The sequence below is a fragment of the Vipera ursinii genome (genome assembly GCF_947247035.1).
Source record: "Vipera ursinii genome assembly, chromosome: 13".
NCBI lineage: Eukaryota > Metazoa > Chordata > Lepidosauria > Squamata > Viperidae > Vipera > Vipera ursinii.
Window position 1 is genome coordinate 11,482,667 of NC_139526.1, and position 21,043 is coordinate 11,503,709.

The window sequence follows — 21,043 nt, forward strand, 5'->3', positions numbered from 1 at the left end:
CGGTCTTCCTCAGGCCTGTTTTCTTTACTACTCCTTGCTCGGTAGCTTGTTTTCGGCTGCAGTTCCACAGAGACCCTTCATCCGAGGGAGAACACTATTATTCAAGGTAAATGATGCCGGGCCAACAGCAGACAAGAAATGGCAACACAGAGCCACGCCTGACATGGATGGCCGGTGTCGTATTTAGACAAAAAGGATAGTTAAGCGATCCAGGCTGGTTTCCTTAGGGCTTTTCAAGAATTTTTAAGAACAAAGAAGATTAGGGGGCTGGAGGCTAAAGCAATACGAAGAACGGTTGCAGGAATTGGATAGGTCTTGTCTAGTGAAAAGAAATCATAGAATAATAAGAGTTGGAAGGGATGTAAGAGATCTTCTAGTCCAACCCCCTGCTCAAGCAGGAGACCCTTATGCCAATTTCAGACCAATTGCTCTCCAGTCTCTTTGTGAAAGCTTCCAGCGATGGAGCACTCACAACCTCTGGAGACAAGCTAATTCCATAAGGACTTGGGGTATTAGATTTGCTGTGATCTTAACCTGGCACATGTAATTATTCTTAATTTTAACTGGGGTTTTATTTATGCAGGGACAAATATAATTTTTTTAAAAATTTGTTTTTAACTTTTGTATCTTGGTTTTTTTAATCACCCTGTAAACCGCCCTGAGTCCTTTGGGAAAGGGCGGTATATAAATGTAATAAATAAATAAATAAATAAATAAATAAATAAATAAATAAATAAATAACAACAATAACAATAACAATAGTAGTAGTAGTAGTAGTAGTAGTAGTAGTAGTAGTAGTAAGTTGGAAGGGACCTTGGAGGTCATCCAACCCCCTGCTCAGGCAGGAAACCCTATACCATTTCAGGCAAATGGCTGTCCAGTCTCTTCTTAAAAACTTCCAGTGTTGAAGCATTCACCCCTTCTGGAGGCAGGTTGTTCCACTGGTTAATTGTTCTCACTGTCAGGAAGTTTCTCCTTAGTTCTAGGTTGCTTCTCTCCTTGACTAGTTTCCATCCGCCATCCACTAGGGGAGACATGATAGCAGTCTTCCAGTGTTTGAAGGGCTGCCACAGAGAAGAGGCAAGAAGCAATGGATGGAAACTAATCAAGGGGGAAAAAACCCAACCTAGAACGAAGGAGAAATTTCCTGACAGTGAGAACAATTAATCAGTGGGAAGGCTTGCCTTCACCGGAGGTTTTTCAAGAAGAGACTGGACAGCCATTTGTCTGAAAAAAAATAGGGTCTCCTGTTCGAGCAGGGGGCTGGACTAGAAGACCTCCAAGGTCCCTTCCAGCTCTCTTCTTCCGTGTGCTATTTCTTCTTTCATCCTGCACTAACATTGCCGCTTTCTCGGAGGAAAATACATTTAAAGGGGCAAAGACGCCGCACTGATTAGAAGCTTGAGACTTCTTAAAAGTTAGGGCACTTGGGAACGGCAGCTTTTTTCATTTTGCCCATCAGCTGGGCCCAGATTTCAATTCAAATCTGAAGTTGCTGCTACGTTACAAATTAATGCATGGATTTCTACCTGATCCAAAATGTGGGTTTTTTGTTAACCGTGTCTTATTTTTAAACTTCATCGGACATTTCAGTCAGATTCTCGGCGTCAGTTCTGTTATAATAAATAGAACTGTTGGCGAGAATCTGCTCTAATAGAAATTAATTTATAATCATTATGGACCAAAGCAGGGAATAATGCAGTGAGCTCCACAAAAGGACCAGGAGTTGCGTCTCAAATGGCCCCTACAAAAGGGCCTCAAAGATGCTGGAATTTTTTCCCTCCGTGCAAAGATCACAGAAAACAAACCGGGACCTCACCGTACAACTTTTTACTACAAAATCAACACACACAAAGATTAAAAACTATCCCATCCCTCTGTCTGACAAAACATCTTTAAGCTAGGGATAAAATACTAGAATATTTATGCAATAGAATAAAACAAACTTTTAAGACACTAAAGGCAAGATTCAAAACAAAATTAAAATATTTACAATCCTTCGAAACCCACCCCCCCCTTTTTTTTTTAAGATTCAGGTCTTGATCTGAATATTTGGGCAGCTACTAAAGGCCCGTTGTAAATTATGTGCAAGTAATCATTTGTCAAAGAAAGATTTGCTAGAATGCATTAAATTAAATTATGTTCCTGGATAAATATTTAGGCTGTCATAGGTCACAGCAAAAAACCTAACAAACGTTTCCAAGAAAATCACTTCCCTCTCTATGAAAAATTGGGAGATAAAAAGCAAACACACACAATTTACGCTGCCAACTGCTCCAGTGAGAAAACATTCCAGTGAGTTTGATTCTTAAGTGCATTTTTCAAGACTTGTGAAGCCAGATATGATGAATTCTTGTTCTCCATTTCTCTTCGGGTTCAGCTTTCTGAAAGCTTTAAAGAGGGGGAAAAAACACACACCCAAAAACAAGTTTGCTAGGTTAAAGGGAGCAGCCAAGTAATTATAATAAATATTTTCTCTCTGCTACCAAAACAATTAGTGCAGGTTCGAGTCCCACCAGGCTCAAGGTTGACTCAGCCTTCCATCCTTCCCAGGTAGGTAAAATGAGGACCCAGATTGTTGGGGGCAATAAGCTGACTTTGTAATAATGCCGCTTGGGGTGTGTGTGCGAAAGCCCTAATAAGCAGGCATATACATAGAATGAAGGCTATTGCTAAGCACATTGGTTTGTGCTTAAAATTGTAAGCCGCCCTGAGTCTTCGGAGAAGGGCGGGATATAAATGGGATTTAAAAAAAACCAAACCAACCCCAACATCTAATGAAAGGATAAGCCGGCAGTCTTGATACAAAGCTGTAATTGCTACATGTGTCTGAACTAACCAGGAGCCATTTTGATGCAGAAATGCATCAAAGCAAAAGGCAAAATATTGTTACCCAGATAAGACAAGGTCCCAAAATCAGCCGTTTCTGATCTCAAAATCTGTGCTTGGTGGTTTTAACTGCTCCCAATATAGTTGCTCGCAACATAAGAGCTAAGAGACGGCTGAATGATGAACTATGAGATAAGGGAGACGAGCAAAAGTTTTATCCTTCTCGTCTCTGGCAAATTTGAACTGGGGTTCTTCTTTTTCCTTGATAACAGTCGAGCTACACATTACACTCCTCACATGTTGAGGGAATCTTGCATGAAAATAGCCGCTTGCAATTCTCCAAGCAAGTCCCTGGGTGAAGCTCTAAAATGCTTTGACATCCTGTCTGTCTTTCTGCCTCTGTCTTCCTTTCATCCATCTACCCATCCTCTATTTATGTCTATCGTTTTATCCATCCACCCATCCATCATCATCCAACCATCCATCCACATCTATCTATCTATCTATCTATCTATCTATCTATCTATCTATCTATCTATCTATCATCCATCTATCTATCTATCTATCTATCTATCTATCTACCTACCTACCTACCTACCTACCTACCTATGTATCTATCTATCTATCTCTATCAAATTTATTAGCCATTGAATTCTGTCTGGCCACTGGTATTTTACTTATTTACTTACTGACTTAATTATATATTGGCCACCCATCTTAGCATCTATCCCACCCACCCATCCATCACTGATCTATCTATCCATTCATCCATCTTTTTATCCATCCATCCATCATCTATTTATCATTTGTCTGTCTTCTATCCATCCATCCACCCATCTTCCACATCGCCCCAAAATTTACCTACCTCTTCTAGGTATTTCCAGCTATGCCAAGCCCAGAAGTGGCCAGTTTAAGCAAGCATCTTCTCTTGTTTGTCTTTTCTTTTTAACAGCCAATAATACTCTCAACACAGAAAAAAACTGCCACCCAGCAGGGTCCTTGATGGGACTGGAAATGAAGTCACAGCTCACCTAGGGTGCTACTCTGAGGTCCACTGAGTCATAGGCCGATGCCCTCATCAGCTGAAGAGGCCTCGTAAATAACGTTCGCAGCTCTTCATACTTTGGTTTCTCTTCATATTCCAAAGTCATTACTTGCTGCAGGTATTCCTTTATGGATTCTTTAAAAAAAATCAATCAGTTACTCAAACAGATCTCCATGGATGACAATGGAAAGAGCTGGTCTCTCTAAGTAACAATTGCAATATTTGGGATGCCACAACCTCTGGCTTAGATCAAGGGTCCTCAACCTTGGCATCTCTCAAGACTTGTGGACTTCAACTCCCAGAATTCCTCAGCCAGCAAGTTGCCAAGTTGGAAAACACTAGGAAAAAAAAAATTACTGGTTCTTCTAACCCAGCTTGGCAATGGTCTAGTTCAGGGGTAGGCAACCTTGGCATGGCTCAGCTTGGAAACCTCTCCCTTTCCCCTCAGCATGGCTGGCTCGGGAATTCTGGGAGTTGAAGTCCACAAGTCTTAGAGATGCCAAGGTTGAGGACCCTTGATCTTACCTGGAGATCTTATTTGACTGTATCCCAAAAAAAAAAACCCAAAAAGGCTAGACTGAGATTGGATTGAGTCGGTCTTCCTACAAGTTTCTCTGGCTGATAGCGGCCTTGGACCCAGGACTACCCAGATTCAAATAAATTCAAAGGGAAAAGAAATCAAAGCAAATTCACCTATCCTTGGTGGACGGGATGCAGGCTCCATTAAAACAAAGTATGCTTAGAAAAATACCAATGAAGGTATTAGAAGGAAAAAGAGACAATATATCAGACTTAATATTTATATAACATTCGGGCCCGACTGTTCTAGACAACGGGAAATGAGAACAATTTTTTAGGATGTCTGCCAGGTATGTAAATGGACAAAAAAAGCAAACTGCAATCCGTAAAAAGTACAGCACAAGGACATAACCTGTCTGTGCAAAGTCAGAATTTGATTATTTCTTATTGAAAATACAGGTTGTCCTTTACTTACAATAGTTTTGTTTAGGGACTGCTCAAAGTTACAAACGGCACTGAAAAAATGGACTTATGATCGTTTTTCACACTTGTGACGGTGGCAGGTGTGGTCAAAACTCAAAAGGCTTGGAAACTGGCATGTACTTAGGATGGTTTGCAGCATCCCGGAGGGTCACGTGATCTCCTTTTGCGACCTTCTGACAAGCAAAGTCGATGGGGGAAGCCAGACTCACTTAACAACTGTGTTACTAACTTAACACATGCAGGCAATTCGCTTAACAACCGTGGCAGGAAATGTCGTAAAATAGGGCAAAACTGTCTCGCTTAGCAACAGAAACTGTCAGCTTGGTTGTGATTGTAAATTGAGGGCTACCTGTAACGTGGAGAGCTGTTGTTTAATTAACCCTCTAAAGCAGGGGCTCCCCCAGGTTTGCAACTGGGCCATGGAAACGGTCAGCAAGCATGTGTATCATCACTTGCGCGAGCAGCAGGCGAGCGCATGCGCTCCACTTGCACGCGTGGCAAACACGTGTGCACACCGCTCATGGAAAGGAGAGCTGCACGCATACATTTGCCGGCCGCTTGCGTGAGCCACCCACTCCCCTCCGAAAACATTGTGAGGAAGGCAGCTCTCAAGTATACCTCAAATGAAAACTAGGATAGTAAAATCAGATGGAGTCGACTGACGTTACCTGGTAAGGCTCCCCAACCGGAGGACTGTCTCGGGCGTTTGATAATATCCGCTTTGCACCTACAACGGCAGCGACAAAACAGCATGAATTCCTTAACACGCGAGAAGTACAGCGGAGACGTGAATTGTGCATCGACAATACAGGTAAATCCTCCACTGCATCGCTGGCCATTGGCCGCATCCTGTGTTTTGCAACGGTTTCCCCCCCTCCCCCCCAAAAAATGGCATTTATGCTCGAATTTTGCAAAAGCCTGCCCCAACACGCTTTAGCTCAGTTAATGACCACAGTGTTTTGCTTCACAGCTGCCGATTTACTTAAAATCACCGCGGCAAAAAAAACACAAAAACACGTTGCAAAAATCAGGTCATGGGACCAACGTGCTTTATGACTGTCGTAAATGACGACCGCGAGGGGTTAGGTGCCACTATGGTTGTAACTCAAGGATTACTTGTATATCCACCCAAGGCCTGTCTTCCAAATCCCAACACTGTCAAATCCCAACAGAAGAGGGAGATCTGCTTGGTGGGATTGAGGAGGCAGCTGCAGCATTTTTCAGAACAACGGAGTTGGAAAACAGAAGGAGCCTGTCAGAATCCATTTATATCCCATTCCTAAATCCCTATCTGTACATTCCCAAATCTCACACCCCCTCTTTCTGGATTCTGCCATTCCCAAGGAGGAGGAGAGAAAATGTTAATTGGACATCCCTATCCATTAGGTGTAAGGTTGTTTATTCAGCCTGGCTGGAGGCCGTCAGAAGAGACTTTGAACTGAGAAGAACAAATAAAGGGGGGGGGAGAGATTCTGGTTTGTATCTCCGATTGGAATCTGAATGGAAGTAAATGTCGTAAAGGCATGGAAGATCCCTCTTCCCGTGGAAGGTTTCGACACCTGAACCTTGATTGATCCGGGACTGACTAAATCACAGGTCTGCAACCCGTGGCTCCGGAGCCGCATGCGGCTCTTTCAGCCGTCTCCTGCGGCTCCCAGTCCTGTGCCATGTGCAGTACAAAAAAAAAAGTGGGACTAAAAAAGTTCAACCAATCAATCCAAATATGCAGGGTAGGTGCATATCTCGCCTTGGCTCCACTCTTCAGTCAAACCCTGTTCTGCGCATTCGCGCATGTACACACATGCGCACACATTTTTGGCGGCTCCCAGTTTTTCCTTTTGTGAGGGAACCGGTTCCGAGTGGCTCTTTCACTGTTTCAGTTTGCTGACCCCTGGACTAAATGGACTGAGGGGAGGGGGTTTCGCTCGGGGACACTTTAAAAGTATCCACCTGCAACAGAGTTTCCAGATCCTGTCTAGATTTTCCACGGACAATCATGTTTCAGTAAAAGTTCCTGCGTGGACAATCCTGTCTCCCAAGAGTTCTTCTTTCCTAAGACGTGGATTGGGGTGGGTCCTGACATTAAGACAGGATCCAATCTCTTCTTGAAAACCTCCAGCCTTGGAGCGCCCACTGCTTCCAGAGATGGATTTCACGGTCAGGAGGTTTCTCCTCGGTTCCAGGTTGCTTCTCTCCCTTTATTGGTTTTCCATCCGTTGTTTCTTGTCCGGCTTTCTGGTGCTTTGGAGGAGAGCTTGACACCCCCTCCCCCTCTTTTCTGTGACAGCCCCTCAGATACTGGAAGACTGAGGTCATGTCTTTCTTTTCAGTAAAGATTTCCTGACTAAGGTTCACCGTCCAACTTCCGTTTCAACAGGACTGCCAAAGGAGGGGCGCGAACGGCTCTGAAGTTGGACGCTGCTTTTCTGCCGTTGCTATCCGGAAGATCTATTCCTAGCTTCTGAAGGCCATGTTAATCTCCCAAAGACAAGGTCAGCATGAGGGCGTTCTCTGTGGGCGCGCCGGATTTATGGAACCGTCTTCCGGTTGAGCTCCGGATGGCGCCCGACCTCCGCTCCTTCCGGCGCGATCTAAAGACTTACCTCTTCGAACAAGCTGGCCTGGCCTGATGGGTGATGGGGTTGGGTTTTATTAATGTGTTTTAACCTACTTTTTTAATGTGTTTTAACTTATTGTAAGAGTTGCGGGCATTCTGTTTAATCTCTTTTAATTTTTGTATTTTGTCTTTTAACATGTACTGCCCTGTTCACCGCCCTGAGTCCTTCGGGAGAAGGGCGGTATACAAGTAAAAATAATAATAATAATAATAATAATAATAATAATAATAATAATAATAATAATAATAATAATAATAATAATATAATAATAATAATAATAATAATAATAATAATAATAATAATAATAATAATAATAATATTTGACTCAGGTTAACAAGGTGCTCCATGTGTTTCTCTCTTGGCAGCAAGGAGGGTTTTTTTTTTTTGTGTGTGTGTGGAAGCCTTGGTGCTCTCTGTGCTCGGTTGTTTGCGTGCAAGTATTTCGTTACCGGACTAATATCTTCAGTGCCAGAAGGAAGTGGCGTTTGCTCTCTGTTCATATACAGTAGCTTGTCCCGTAGGTGTTTGTGGGAACGTTGTTTCCTCTTGGCTAGCTTTGCTGTTTTCTGCTTAGTGGCATGTGTATAAACAGACAGCACACACACCACTCCCTTCTAGCACTTGTGTTCTGAGGGGTCCTCGGTGCTCTCTGAGCTGGGTGGTTTTCTTGCGGACGTTTCATGACCCTAACTAGGTAACATCAGTGCTAGAAGAGAGTGAGGTCTGTGGAGAGGACGAGGAGGGGGAGGGGGAGGAGGGGGAGGGGCAGGAGGAGGAAACTGTGAGGTCCTTGGTGCTCTCTGAGCTTGGTTGTTTACTTGATGTTTCATTACCCTAACTAGGTAACAACATCAGTGCTAGAAGAGAGTGAGGTTTGCAACGAGGAGGAGGAGGAGGAGGAGGAGGAGGAGGAGGAGAACTGTGGGGTCCTTGGTGCTCTCTGAGCTTGCTTATTTTCTTGCAGACATTTCATAACCCTAACTAGGTAACAACATCAGTGTTAGAAGAGAGTGAGGTTTGCAACGAGGAGAAGAAGGAGGAGAACTGTGGGGTCCTTGGTGCTCTCTGAGCTTGCTTGTTTTCTTGCAGACATTTCATAACCCTAACTAGGTAACAACATCAGTGTTAGAAGAGAGTGAGGTTTGCAACGAGGAGAAGAAGGAGGAGAACTGTGGGGTCCTTGGTGCTCTCTGAGCTTGCTTGTTTTCTTGCAGACATTTCATAACCCTAACTAGGTAACAACATCAGTGTTAGAAGAGAGTGAGGTTTGCAACGAGGAGAAGAAGGAGGAGAACTGTGGGGTCCTTGGTGCTCTCTGAGCTTGCTTGTTTTCTTGCAGACATTTCATAACCCTAACTAGGTAACAACATCAGTGTTAGAAGAGAGTGAGGTTTGCAACGAGGAGAAGAAGGAGGAGAACTGTGGGGTCCTTGGTGCTCTCTGAGCTTGCTTGTTTTCTTGCAGACATTTCATAACCCTAACTAGGTAACAACATCAGTGCTAGAAGAGAGTGAGGTTTGCGAGGAGGAGGAGGAGGAGGAGGAGGAGAAGGAGGAGAACTGTGAGGTCCTTGGTGCTCTCTGAGCTTGGTTGTTTTCTTGCAGATGTTCCATTACCCTAACTAGGTAACAACATCAGTGTTAGAAGAGAGTGAGGTTTGCAACGAGGAGGAGGAGCAGGAGAACTGTGGGGTCCTTGGTGCTCTCTGAGCTTGCTTGTTTTCTTGCAGACATTTCATGACCCTAACTAGGTAACAACAACATCATTCAAGAAACTGCCACAGAGCCATTAGTAAACAGCCCAAGCACTGACGATGTCGCCTAGTTAGGCTCATGAAAGGCCTGCAAGAAAACAAGCGAGCTCAGAGAGCACCAAGGACCCCTCCCTTCAACCCTGAGTCTCCTTCATTGGTCCTTGTGTTGTTGGATAATAAAACATCTGCAAGCAAGCAAACTCAAGAGAGCATCAAGGACTTGACGGTTCAACCCTGAGCTACAGAGGCTCACTCTTCTATTGGGACCAGACAATCAAGCAGGGAACCACAGCCTAACCAAGGAGCTACCAAGGGGAAAACAACACCCCACCCACTAAACACCGACAGGGCAAACTATTGTAGGTAAACAAAAGAGCAGACCCCACTCCCTTCTAGCGCTGATGGCATTACCTAGTTGGGTAATGAAATGCCTGCAAGAATACAACCAAGCTCAAGAGAGCACCAGGGACCCCACAATTCAAGTATGATTTGCAGATATTCTCTTAGATTGGATTTTTTTTTGTCGTCTCCGGGATTAAAACAGGGAAGCGTGGGGCCAGGATGAAGGAAAAAACAGGATTCTATTATCAGCATTTGGTAGCCACCGCGGCCTTGGCTGGCGGTAGCTGAAATATCCTTTTTCTTTTTCCTAACGGCAGGCCAGTTGCCGAGAGTTGTAAGTGTGCACACACCTCTCTTTTTCCTCTATGACAACGCGGGGGTCCGTCAGCTCTGCAGACCAGGGAAGGGCACCACACAGCCACTTTACCAGGCAGTAACCCAAGGATTCGAGGTCACTTCGACGGGATGGAGCTGTTTGGGGACAAGCAAGCAAATCCCCATAAGAAATACTAGGAGCAGAGTTCCAGAGTTCCCACCCCACAGAAAGGAAGATGGGATGCAGCGCAGCCGCTCACCAGCACACTGCCATTTTTAACAGAGAGCTCGGTGGTGAAGGCAGCAGGCTAGAAAGTGGGAGACCGTGAGTTCGAGTCCCGCCTTAGACATAAAAGCGGTTGGGTGATTTCGGACTAGCCACTAGGAGAACGTGAGTTCTAGTCTCACCTTAGCCAGGAAAGCTGGCTGGATAACTCAGTCGATCACCAGGAGACTGGAAGTTCTAGTCCTGCCTTAGCCATGAAAGCCAGCCGGGTGACTTTGGGCCAATGACAAGGAGACCGTGAGTTCGAGTTCCGCCTTACGACATAAAAGTGGTTGGGTGACTTTGGACCAGCTACTAGAACGTGAGTTCTAATCCCACCTTAGCCAGGAAAGCTGGCTGGATAACTCAGTGGATCACCAGGAGTCTGGAAGTTCTAGTCCTGCCTTATCCATGAAAGCCAGCTGGGTGGCTTTGGGCCAATCATCAGGAGACAATGAGTTCTAGTCCCGCCTTAGCCATGAAAGCTGGCTGGATAGCTCGATCGATCACCAGGAGACTGGAAGTTCTAGTCCTGCCTTAGCCATGAAAGCCAGCTGGGTGGCCTTGGGCCAGTGACCAGGAGAATGTGAGTTCGAGTCCCGTCTTAGCCATCAAAGCTGGCTGGGTAAGTCGGCCAATCACCGGGAGACTGTGAAGTCTAGTATGAAAGCTGGCTGGGTGACTTTGGGCCAGTCCCTCTCTCTCTCCCCCGCCCCTCAACTCAACTAACAAGGTTAGTTGTTGTAAGGAAAATAGGAGGAGGAAGGTGTGCTGGATATGATTGCTGCCTTGAGTTATTTGTAAAAAATAACGTAAATAAATGTCCAAAGTTGATCTGTCTCAGGTGCATCAAGCAATGCATAGTTTTCCCATGTTTTAGAGAGCCTCTAGGCCAGGGCTAGGCAACCTTGGCTCTTTTATGACTCATGGACTTCAACTCCCAGAATTCCTGAGCCAGCATGGCTGGCTCAGGAATTCTAGGAGTTGAAGTCCATGAGTCATAAAAGAGCCAAGGTTGCCTAGCCCTGCTCTAGGCCATGTCCACAAAGCAGCCGAGAACAACCCTTAATGTCAACATAATTTTGTGGGAGGACAAAAAGGTCAGTTTTTCACTCTTCCCTTCACCAGGCGATAGTTACGCACCCAAGCCTTAGTTAATTTACATACCTATCTACTAGTCTACCTCAAGAATGGAGAGGTTTGGGGGCTTACAGGATCAGCAAGATCAGACTTTGGATAAATTATCATCCAAGGTTCAGGGGAACACCACAAGAACCAGACTGAGGGGTTTTAATTTAATTAATTTAATTGGGTTTTAGTTTAACTTCAGGGACTGTAATTTAATTATAGTTTTAACTGATTTTAATTTTGTATGCTATGTATTTTAATTTTCCCTGTAAACCGCCCTGAGTCCTAACAGGAATAGGGCGGCATATAAATTTAAATAATAAATAAATAAATAAATAAATAAATAAATAAGTAAGTAAGTAAGTAAGTAAGTAAGTAAGTAAGTAAGTAAGTCATGGCTTGGTGCTTGGGGAACACTCTATTCCTAAGTAATATTGAGTAAGAAAACATATATGGCCATCCAACTCACTAACGGTTGAGTGGGGGCAGCTTACAAAATTAAAACCCCAGTACAAAACCCAATCAACTTGTCCTCCTGGCAACAACAAGCAAGTCAATCAATCAATCAATCGATATGCTCCATATCACCCTGGGGCCCTCGGGCTTGCCGGCAAAAGCAAAAGTCTTCAGGGGCTTTTGGAAGAGTTTCAAGGTGGGTGTCAGCCTTATCTCCATGGGGATGATGTTCTACGGGGAAGGAGTCACCACCGAAAAGGCCCTTCTTCTTGGCTTTGTTAGATGGACCTCTTTAGGAAAGGGAACCCATAGCATATCCTGCCTCCCCGTCTGGTGGGTTGGGTAGATGTGACTGGAGAAAGAGGGGCCTTCAAATAACCGGGCCCCAAGCCAGGTAGGGCTTTCAAGGTGACGAGCAGCGCCTTGAATTGGACCTGGAAGCAAATGGGCAGCCAACGCAGCTCCCCCAAGGGAGGTGACCTATGCGCAAATCCAGACCGGGCGCTTGCAATGTTGGCCCAGCTCACCAGCTCCCCTGTGGCTGTCCAGACTGATGAACTCCAAGTTGCCTTCATGAGGTGTCCGGCTGCAGTCCCGCTGAGGGACGTGTTTCCCCCCAGGGCTGTATCGAAAGGCGAAGCTGAAATCTGCTAAAGTAACCTGGAGGGTAAGAAAGAAGACCAGAAGTTCCTCAGAAAAGCTACAGCAGGGCGTCTTCAAACTTGGCCCTTTTATGACTTGTGGACTTCAACTCCCAGAATTCCTCAGCCAGCATGGGCAAACTATGGCCCCTTTGTGACTTGTGGACTTCAAATCCCAGAATTCCTCAGCCAGCATGGGGTAACTATGGCCCCTTCATGACTTGTGGACTTCAAATCCCAGAATTCTGGGAGTTGAAGTCCACAAGTCATAAAAGGACCAAGTTTGAAGACCCCTGAGCTACGGGATATGACTTACTACAACCACCGGGCCCCCAAATTTCTGTTGCTAAGTGAGACATCGGTTAAGTGAGTCTTGCTTCATATTACGAACCTTTCTTACCGGGGTTGTTAAGTGAACCACTACAGTTGTGAAGTTTTCATCATGGGTGAGAAGTGAATCTGGCCTCCCCATTGTGTTTGTCAAAAGGCGGTTAAAGTTGATCACATGACTCTGGGACAATGCAACTGTCATAAGATACCTGCCAGTTGCCAAGCGTCCCAGTTCTGATCACGGGACCATGGGGATGCCGCAACGGTTATGAAAAATGGTCATCAATCCTCCGCCATTTCCTTTTGTCCCTCCTTTTGCATCCTTTCCTTAATTACTCTATTTGAAATTATGTAACGTTTGCCCCGTGGCTAGTTATCCTAGACCCCCTGCTCCTTGCCTTACCACAGTAAGATCAGCCGGATTCACGTATACGTTTTCAGCAGCCAGATCCCCGTGAGTATACTCATTTTCGTGAAGGTACTCCAGGACGTCAAGCTAAAGACAAAGAGAAAGGCAGAAGGGAAGGGTCAGCAGTGCAAATTCCCGTTTTCCAGGATTGCTCATGCTGGAACAGACTTCACTGGTGGAAAGTAGCAGAGGGAGGGGGATAGGAGGCGACTTTGCCTTATTAATTAAACATTATTATTATTATTATTATTATTATTATTATTATTATTATTATTATTATTATTGATGATGATGATGTTGGAAGGGACCTTGGAGGTCATCTAGTCCAACCCCTGATCAGGCAGGAAACCCCATATCATTTCAGACAAAATTGCTGTCCCGTCTCTCCTTAAAAACTTCCAGTGTTGGAGCATTCACTGCTTCTGGAGGCAGGTTGTTCCACTGGTTAATTGTTCTCACTGTCAGAAAGTTTCTCCTTAGTTCTAGGTTGCTTCTCTCCTTGGTTAGTTTCCATCCGTCGCTTCTTGTCCTGCTTTCGTGGGCTTTGGAGAATAGGTTGACTCCCTCTTCTCTGTGGCAATCCCTGAGATAACTGGAACACTGCTATCACGTCCGCCCCTCGTCCTTCTCTTCATTAAACTAGACACACCCAATTCCAGCAGCCGTTCCTGATATGTTTTACTCTCCAGTCCCCTAATCATCTTTGTTGCTCTTCTCTGTACTCTTTCTAGAGTCTCGACATCTTTTTTTTTACATTGTCGTGACCAGAACTGGATGCAGTATTCCAGGTGTGGCCTTACCGCCCATCTCACTAGCCAAAGTGACTTTGGGTGGCTTAAAGTGAAATAAAAACATAAATATGAAAACCATTAACAATTAAATGCAGTCATATTTTGGCGCTCCACTGCTTCAAAACTCATCAAATTTCATATGCAACGCATTTTGAAGCAGAAATCTTCATGGGTTTTAGTATTTGCCGCGTCTTTCAGACCAAATTACCGACAAGGTACCGAGGTACCACTCTAAAGGCTAAAAACCAAGAGGATGTGGGGGTGGGCTTCTAGCTTAACTCAACCAACCATCTCCAGCATTTCTAGGGAGATGTTCCATCATCCAGCACATGGTTGTCCCACAAGTGCTTTTTTCCAAAGGACAACTGGACGTCCTTGGTTTGTCTGAAAACGTTTCGCTTCTCATCCGAGGAGCTTCTTTAGTGAGCTGGGAACTGAAGAAGTTTCTTGGATGAGAAGCGAAATGTTTTGAAACAAACAAACCAACCTCCCAAAAGACTACTTGCCTTTTGGAAAAAGCACCTTTGGGACATCTCCAGCATGGCACGATCCCAGCAGAGTCAAGTGTCTATGGAGATTCTCAGTCATCCAGGTCATGGTTGTCCCAAAGGTGCTTTTTTCAAGAGACTTTTGTTTTTCCCCATGAAGACGTTTTGCTTCTCAGTCAAGAAGAACCGAAGACGCTTCTTGTATGAGGAGTGAATTGTCTCCGAGGAAAAACAAAGGAAATCCAGCTGCCTCTTGAAAAAGCACCTTTGGGACTGCAGAGTCAGTTTTTTAACGGTATCTTGGACATCTCAATTCACCTCCCAACCGCTTTATAATTATTGGAACTAGACAGGATCCTGTTTGAGATGCTTTCTCAGATTACTGTTTTGCCCTGGACTCAGGTTTCTTTTATCTGATCGTTGCCTTAGTAAAAAGCTCTTTCAGTCCTTTAAGGCCATCCCCTTCTGCCCATTAGAGAAATTCCTTCCCCACTGTGTGCCTTCCTGGCATCCCATACCAGCCTGACTGCAAGCTGCAAAACAGCTTTCTCCGCCATCTTGTTTTCGTTGTCATCTAGGATGGACTGAAGAGATCGACCCAATTCGGGAAAGACCAGGAACCTGTCAATCAAAGGAGTTTATACTGCGTGTGAATTGGGCTGCCCATCACAGTGTGCATCTACTCTTGGTCATCTTCTGGTTAAAAAATAAAAACAAAAACCAGGAATTAGGGAGGCTAGTGTGGTGGAAGGCAGCCTGGATTCCCAGGTGGGAGGGGCTGCCTTCCCGAGGTCAAAGCGGCAGTGAAGCTCACATAGTTTGGTGGTAGAAGGAGAATTAAGAAGGCTCCTCCCTAGCGATTCTCAGAGGATCTCTTTTGTGCTGCAAACAGTTGCTTTAGTTTGGCAAGATTTCTGCCTATAGATGAAGATCCATACAGGAAACCTCTCAGACGTACAGGCAGTCCTCGAGTTACAAGCGTTTGTTTAGTGGCCGAAGTTACAACAGCACAGAAAAAAAAGTGACTTTTGACCACTTTTTCACTTACAACCGTTGCAGGGTCACGTGATTAAAATTCGGATGCTTCTTCACAACAGGCTCATATTTACAGCCAATGCAGTGTCCTGGGGTCATGTGACCACTCCGTTTTTGTGACCTACTTGACAACTAAAGTCAGTGAAGAAGCCAGATTCATTTGACAACTGTGTGACTAAGTTAACAAATGCAGTGTTTCACTTAACAACAGAGGCAAGGCGGTAAAATGAGGCAACTCTCACTTAACAACTGTCTCGTTTAGCAACATAAATATGGGGCTCAATTCTAGTTGTAAGCCGAGGGACTACTTGTAATTCTGTGTGTCCTTCTTGAGGCCTGAGAGCTGGTCATTTATTTTCAAGACATCCATCTGGACCAGGGGTCCCCAACCCACGGTCTGTGGATCGGTACTGGGCCGCGGCATGCCAGCAACCGGTCTGCACAAACAAGCAAAGCTGTGGGATGCAGAGAGCACACAAAACCACACACCCTCCGGTCCACGGAAAAACCTCTCTCCACGGAACCGGTCCCTGGTGCCCAAAAGGTTGGGGACCTCTGATCTAGACTTTGGAGAGTCTCCTCTCTCTTGGAGCTGACGTGTACAAAATTCAGTCTTCCTTGAAAGTATAGAGGTGTGAAAAGTCAGATACTGTTGTAAGAGGAACAAAAAATGCTAACGACAAAATGAGAGCTTTCAGGAACAACCTGGGTCTGTTCAAATCAATGCTGGGCAAGGAATGGCAAGAGAAGAGAGGCTTCACTCAAGCGCCAAACTGTGGGAGATGCAGACGGTTGTTGTGAAACAGGAGAAGAACCACAAAGCAAACTCTCTTAGCGTTGGGACTCACCTGTAGCCATTCCCATGGACGCCAAAACCAACGCATTCAGGTATCCCCAGGAACGGCATTAAGTATTGCTTCTTCCATTTCTCCACTGCAGGGAGAGATCAGACGGGACAGTGCAACTGAGCAGAAATGTTGCATCGCTTGCGCTGACAGGCCCTCAAACTGTCCCACTTTGGAAGCCCAAGGACAAGAAGAGATGAGAGATCACGGTGGGCCAGGAGAAGGCTGAGGATGCTGTCCTATGTTCCTGTCCCCAAGACCCACTTATAAAAGAGGTGGGAGAGTCCTCCGGCCTTTTGTTTTTACCTGTGACTTTCTTGGCGGCTCGCTGCAGGAAGTTCTGTTCGTTAAACAGCTTCCCTTCTTTGGTATCCTGAGAAAAGAAAGACAACACGGAAGTGCTTTTGGCGGCAAGGAACGCTATCTTTAGTGAGCTGAGAAATCCAGTTCCGGTCCGTGGAAAAGCTCGGCGTTCTCTCTTAACCCAGAGATTTGAACTCACCAGTTTGAGGGTGTATTTGTGCTTCGGTGGGCATTCAGACGTTAACCTCGCTGTGAATAGATAAAATAAATAAATAAATAAAAATGACATACTGGTAGGGAATGCGAGAGGGGCACATTTAGGCCCTTTAAACATGCAGGATCTAGCAGAGCTTAAAGAGTTTCACGATTCTTCCTTTCACGTGAGAAAAATGGAAATGTTGACAGTGATTCAGCAGACACCCTCAAGTTTATTTTAATTTTTCTCCCCCGTTCATTAAATTGGCTCCAACTCAAAGAAGGGAAAAAAAACCTTCTCCTTTTCAAGACGGGTTTGCCTTCAGAAAAATTATAAAGCACCAAGCTGCAAATTCCCCCGCCCCACAAATGGGCGATCACCCTGAATACCTTCATACATCAGCCCACGGTCAGATTCCGTCAGAAGCTTCCAAATTATCCACTGTTTATTGTTCAGATCTGTCAAGACTTCACGCTCGGGAAGAGGTTTCAGGCAACGACATCTTTCCTTTTTGGGTGATCGGATAGTTGCCTTTCCTTCGATAAGGAGATTTTTAGATTTAGATTTAGATTTTATTGCCATTTTTTCCCTGTGGGCACAATGTCCTGCATTAAAAATAAAACATTCCTGGATGGGGAATTCTGGAAGTTGAAGTCCAGAGAGCTTCAAGTTGCCAAGATTGAGAAACACTGCATAACATAAATAAGCTTAATATTGGCAAAGCGTTGGTGTTCAGACGTGAAAGAACGAGCATTTGTGATCCAGCCATCCCTATTAGCTTGAACAATCACATTTTTTGCATCACTAATCCTGACCAGGTCTATAAATCCTTACCTTTTGCCTTTGGAGAAATGGATGTTGTTGAGCCCTGTGGAGAAGGGACTGAAGACATTGCCTTGTTGGGAAAAAATATCTGCACCTTTTTCTTATCAGGCGATTGTGGCAGCTCAGCCTGGACGTCCTGATTTAACTCTGAGCAAGATATGAGAAGATGCCGTTGGAGCAGTCAAAAGAGTCACAGCCAAGCCCCAAACTAGAAACATGCAGCAGACCTGAGCAACTATGGGTAGTAAAGGGGTCATTTGTCTGTCTGCACATCACAGCGAGCAATTGTGAGGTCCTGAGACCCCCAACCTTGAAAGCTCTTCATTTACAAAGCAACATATTCTTTTCAACTCTTTTCAGCCTGCTTTCATCTTGCCTGCATAGAAACTCAGGACAGGAAGCTGCCAGCAGCTGAGCTAGATCAGAATAAGATCTACACATTTGACAAGGAAGTCAGAGAAATTGCAGGTAGATGCACAGGATGCAGTTAAAACACTACCTAGAAGCTCGTTGCAGGTGGTATAGGTCAGGGGTCCCCAACCCCCAGACTGTGGACCGGTACCGGGCCACGGCATGCCAGCAACTGGTCCGCACAAACAAGCAAAGCCCCAAAGCAGGCAGCACACAAAACCATGCACTTTCCGGTCTGTGGAAAAACCTTTCTCCACGTAACCGGTCCCTGGTGCCCAAAAGGTTGGGGGCCTCTGGTATTTATTTATTTATTATTTTGACTTATATACCGCCCTATTCCCGTAGGACTCAGGACGGTTTACAGGGCAATTAAAATCATACCATACAAAAGTTAATTTTTTTTTAAAACAATTAATTAAATTTAAAGCCCAAAGTTTAAAAAGTTAAAACATTAAGACCCAATTAAAACCCCTCAGTCTAGGCCTGACAGCTCAAAGAGCCAAGTTTTCAGGTCCTGGCGGAATGAACGGAGGTCGGAGGCAGTCCTAAGTTCCATTGGAAGCTGGTTCCAAAGGGCAGGCGCACCCACAGAGAAGGCCCTCTCTCTGGGAGTCACCCGCTAGCAATCCTTCACCGGCGGTATCCTAAGAAGGCCCTCCCTGTGGGAGCGCACAGGATGGGAAGTTGATGAAGGCAGCAGGTGCTCCCTCAGATAATCCGGTATAGGTCATTGCTAAGAACACTGAGCTTAACACCTGAAATTTGGAGCTGAATTGTGGCTGTAAGTCAAGAACTGCCCATATTAAGTGATTTATGCCATGGTGTCATGGCGTACCTGATGGGCAACTCCAGAGGAAGGGCGGGTGACCTCATTTGAGCCGATATTCAGACCAGCGAGATTTCTCAGCCTGCAACTAACTGCATTTAATGAATTTCACACACCTTTCAGAGAAGGAGATGGAGTGATCTGCATTGGTTCTTCTTCCTCAACCGGAAGCTGGCCTCCGCAGGCAGGACAGAAATGAAACATTTCTTCAACTTTCTGTCCACACTGGGGACAAAAATTGACCATCCTGGAAAAGGTCACCGAGAAAGCAAAAGGGTGGTCAGATCCCTAAGTAAACTGATGCATACCAGAAAGCTGAATGTGCCCAGGAAAAAAAGTAGATTTTAATATATATTGGCTGAATGCCGCAGTGAAAGTCTTTAGCCACCTAACTTCTGTTTTATTAGGGCGGAGAAAAAAGAAGTCCATATAACAGAAAATGAAAGGGAAGGCTAAAAAGACACCCGCTTTTTAAAAAAAATGTCCCAAGGTTCTTTACAACTTCAAAATAACCACAAATTACATCTGTGCGGTTCTTGGCCTGCTTCTCTTTTTCATGATCAGGTCTGAAACATCTGCAGAAGACAAGCAAAGCTGAAAACATCAAAATAATCCTACCTTGACCTACAAATATTTTCCACGTTCACAAATTAATTTGCTACTTATGTCCTATTTCTTATTCCTTTACCATGATTATAACTTGCTGCTTATATCTTATGATTTATGTTGATTGCTTTTAGTATTCTATGACTATCACCGAGTGTTGTATCTTATGATTTATGATTGTATTCTATAATTATGATTTATCACTTGTTTGCACGTACACTGAGAGCTTATGTACCAGAGACAAATTCCTTGTGTATCCAATCACACTTAAGACAATAAAGAATTCTATATTTCTATTCCACATTTCTATTTCTAATAACTAACACACAATCTATACTGGTGAAAAAGTATTTCCAGAGAAACCTTTGCATTCATGGGCTTTCTATAAAAAGGTATGACAAAACAGGGCTTCTGTAGGCCTTAATACATAGAGAAACAAAATATTTGATAAAAAAAACCCACCATGTGCTAGTTTGCCTGAATCTTGCTTAATATCCTTTGCAGAGTCAAGCAACTGTACCGCACGCAAATAAAACTAGGGTTAAACAAAGTAAGGGCTTAATTAGATCTGGAGATCTGCAGGTGATCATTGTCCACATAGTTTAAACTCTTCTACTAACTAGAAGAGGAATCCTCAAACTTGGCCACTTCAACTCCCAGAATTCCCCAGCCACAAGTCATAAAAGGGCCAAGTTTGAAGACCCTTGAACTAGAACAGAGGTCTTCAAACTTGGCCCTTTTATGACTTGTGGACTTCATCTCCCAGAATTCCTCAAGCAGACAAGCTGTCTGAGGAATTCTGGGAGTTGAAGTCCACAAGTCATAAAAGGGCCAAGTTTGAAGACCCTTGAACGAGAACAATGTTTCCAACCCTGGCAACGTGAGGATGTGTGGACTTCAACTCCCAGAATTCCCCAGTCAGCATCTCATATCCCCCTGGCAACACCAAGAGCCGGGGGCAGGCGTATCAGAGGCCTAAGGACCGGGCAAGGGAAGACGGGAGGCGCGTAGTCCGCCGGCCCACCCACCCACCCACCCACCCGGTGCCGGGAACGCGGCTCCTCTTGCCCGCCTCGCCCTCTTCGGCCCGCGGCCGCCGCTTCCGAGCCGCTCCGCCGGATCTCATAGCAGATATCGGCGAAGCAGCTTTCGCTTTCGCTTCCGCAGAGGCGGCGCGTCCAGATTTCCGGTCCGTAGCCACGCCCCTTCCTTTACTGACCACGCCTCCGGCAGTTTGTGAAAACTTGCTTAGAATTCCCGGGGGGGGGGGGAAAGAAAAGGTCATAGAGAGGAGCTGGTCCTCCAAGGTAGATGGGCGTTTTCCCTTCATGATGCCTTATGGATGCCCTGACTCTTTGGGCCTGCAGTACTTACGTCAGCCACCAGGGGCAGAACGCAGGAAACGCTCGATGTATTTTTTTCCTCTTTTCCACACTAAAACCGAAGCCGGCCACCGAGCCTTGCAGCAGCCGTGACTTTGATTTTTAATCTCAATTTCGTTGTGGTTTTTTTTGAATAAATAACTCAAGGCGATGAATGCGCATAATACACTTTCATCCTATTTTACCCACAAGAGGGGTTTGC

General features: G+C 45.0%; 2 protein-coding genes across 4 annotated transcripts in view; one reads left to right on the plus strand and one right to left on the minus strand.

Moving 5' to 3' along the window:
- The window catches only part of LOC310646177 (ankyrin repeat and fibronectin type-III domain-containing protein 1-like), a gene marked incomplete at its 5' end in the record, with an annotated part of 598,148 nt that overhangs the window by 203,441 nt on the left and 373,664 nt on the right, over window positions 1–21,043 (plus strand).
- On the minus strand, window positions 1,816–20,657 carry VRK3 (VRK serine/threonine kinase 3). 3 transcript variants are annotated; one of them, XM_083372810.1, is made up of 14 exons: window positions 20,500–20,657; window positions 18,970–19,100; window positions 17,626–17,763; window positions 17,181–17,327; window positions 16,795–16,844; window positions 16,599–16,665; window positions 16,296–16,380; window positions 14,931–15,033; window positions 13,128–13,220; window positions 12,281–12,413; window positions 9,940–10,060; window positions 5,545–5,603; window positions 3,861–4,009; window positions 1,816–2,391 (listed from the first exon to the last, which is right to left on the minus strand). In XM_083372810.1, the coding sequence occupies exons 1-13, from the start codon at window positions 20,583–20,585 to the stop codon at window positions 3,861–3,863; spliced, it is 1,362 nt and encodes a 453-aa protein (XP_083228936.1). In that variant the 5' UTR covers window positions 20,586–20,657; the 3' UTR covers window positions 1,816–2,391. The 3 variants fall into 3 exon arrangements, with proteins under 3 accessions (XP_083228936.1, XP_083228935.1, XP_083228937.1); XM_083372809.1 differs by having other exon boundaries at window positions 17,181–17,396; XM_083372811.1 differs by having other exon boundaries at window positions 17,181–17,396; window positions 18,970–19,428; window positions 20,500–20,652.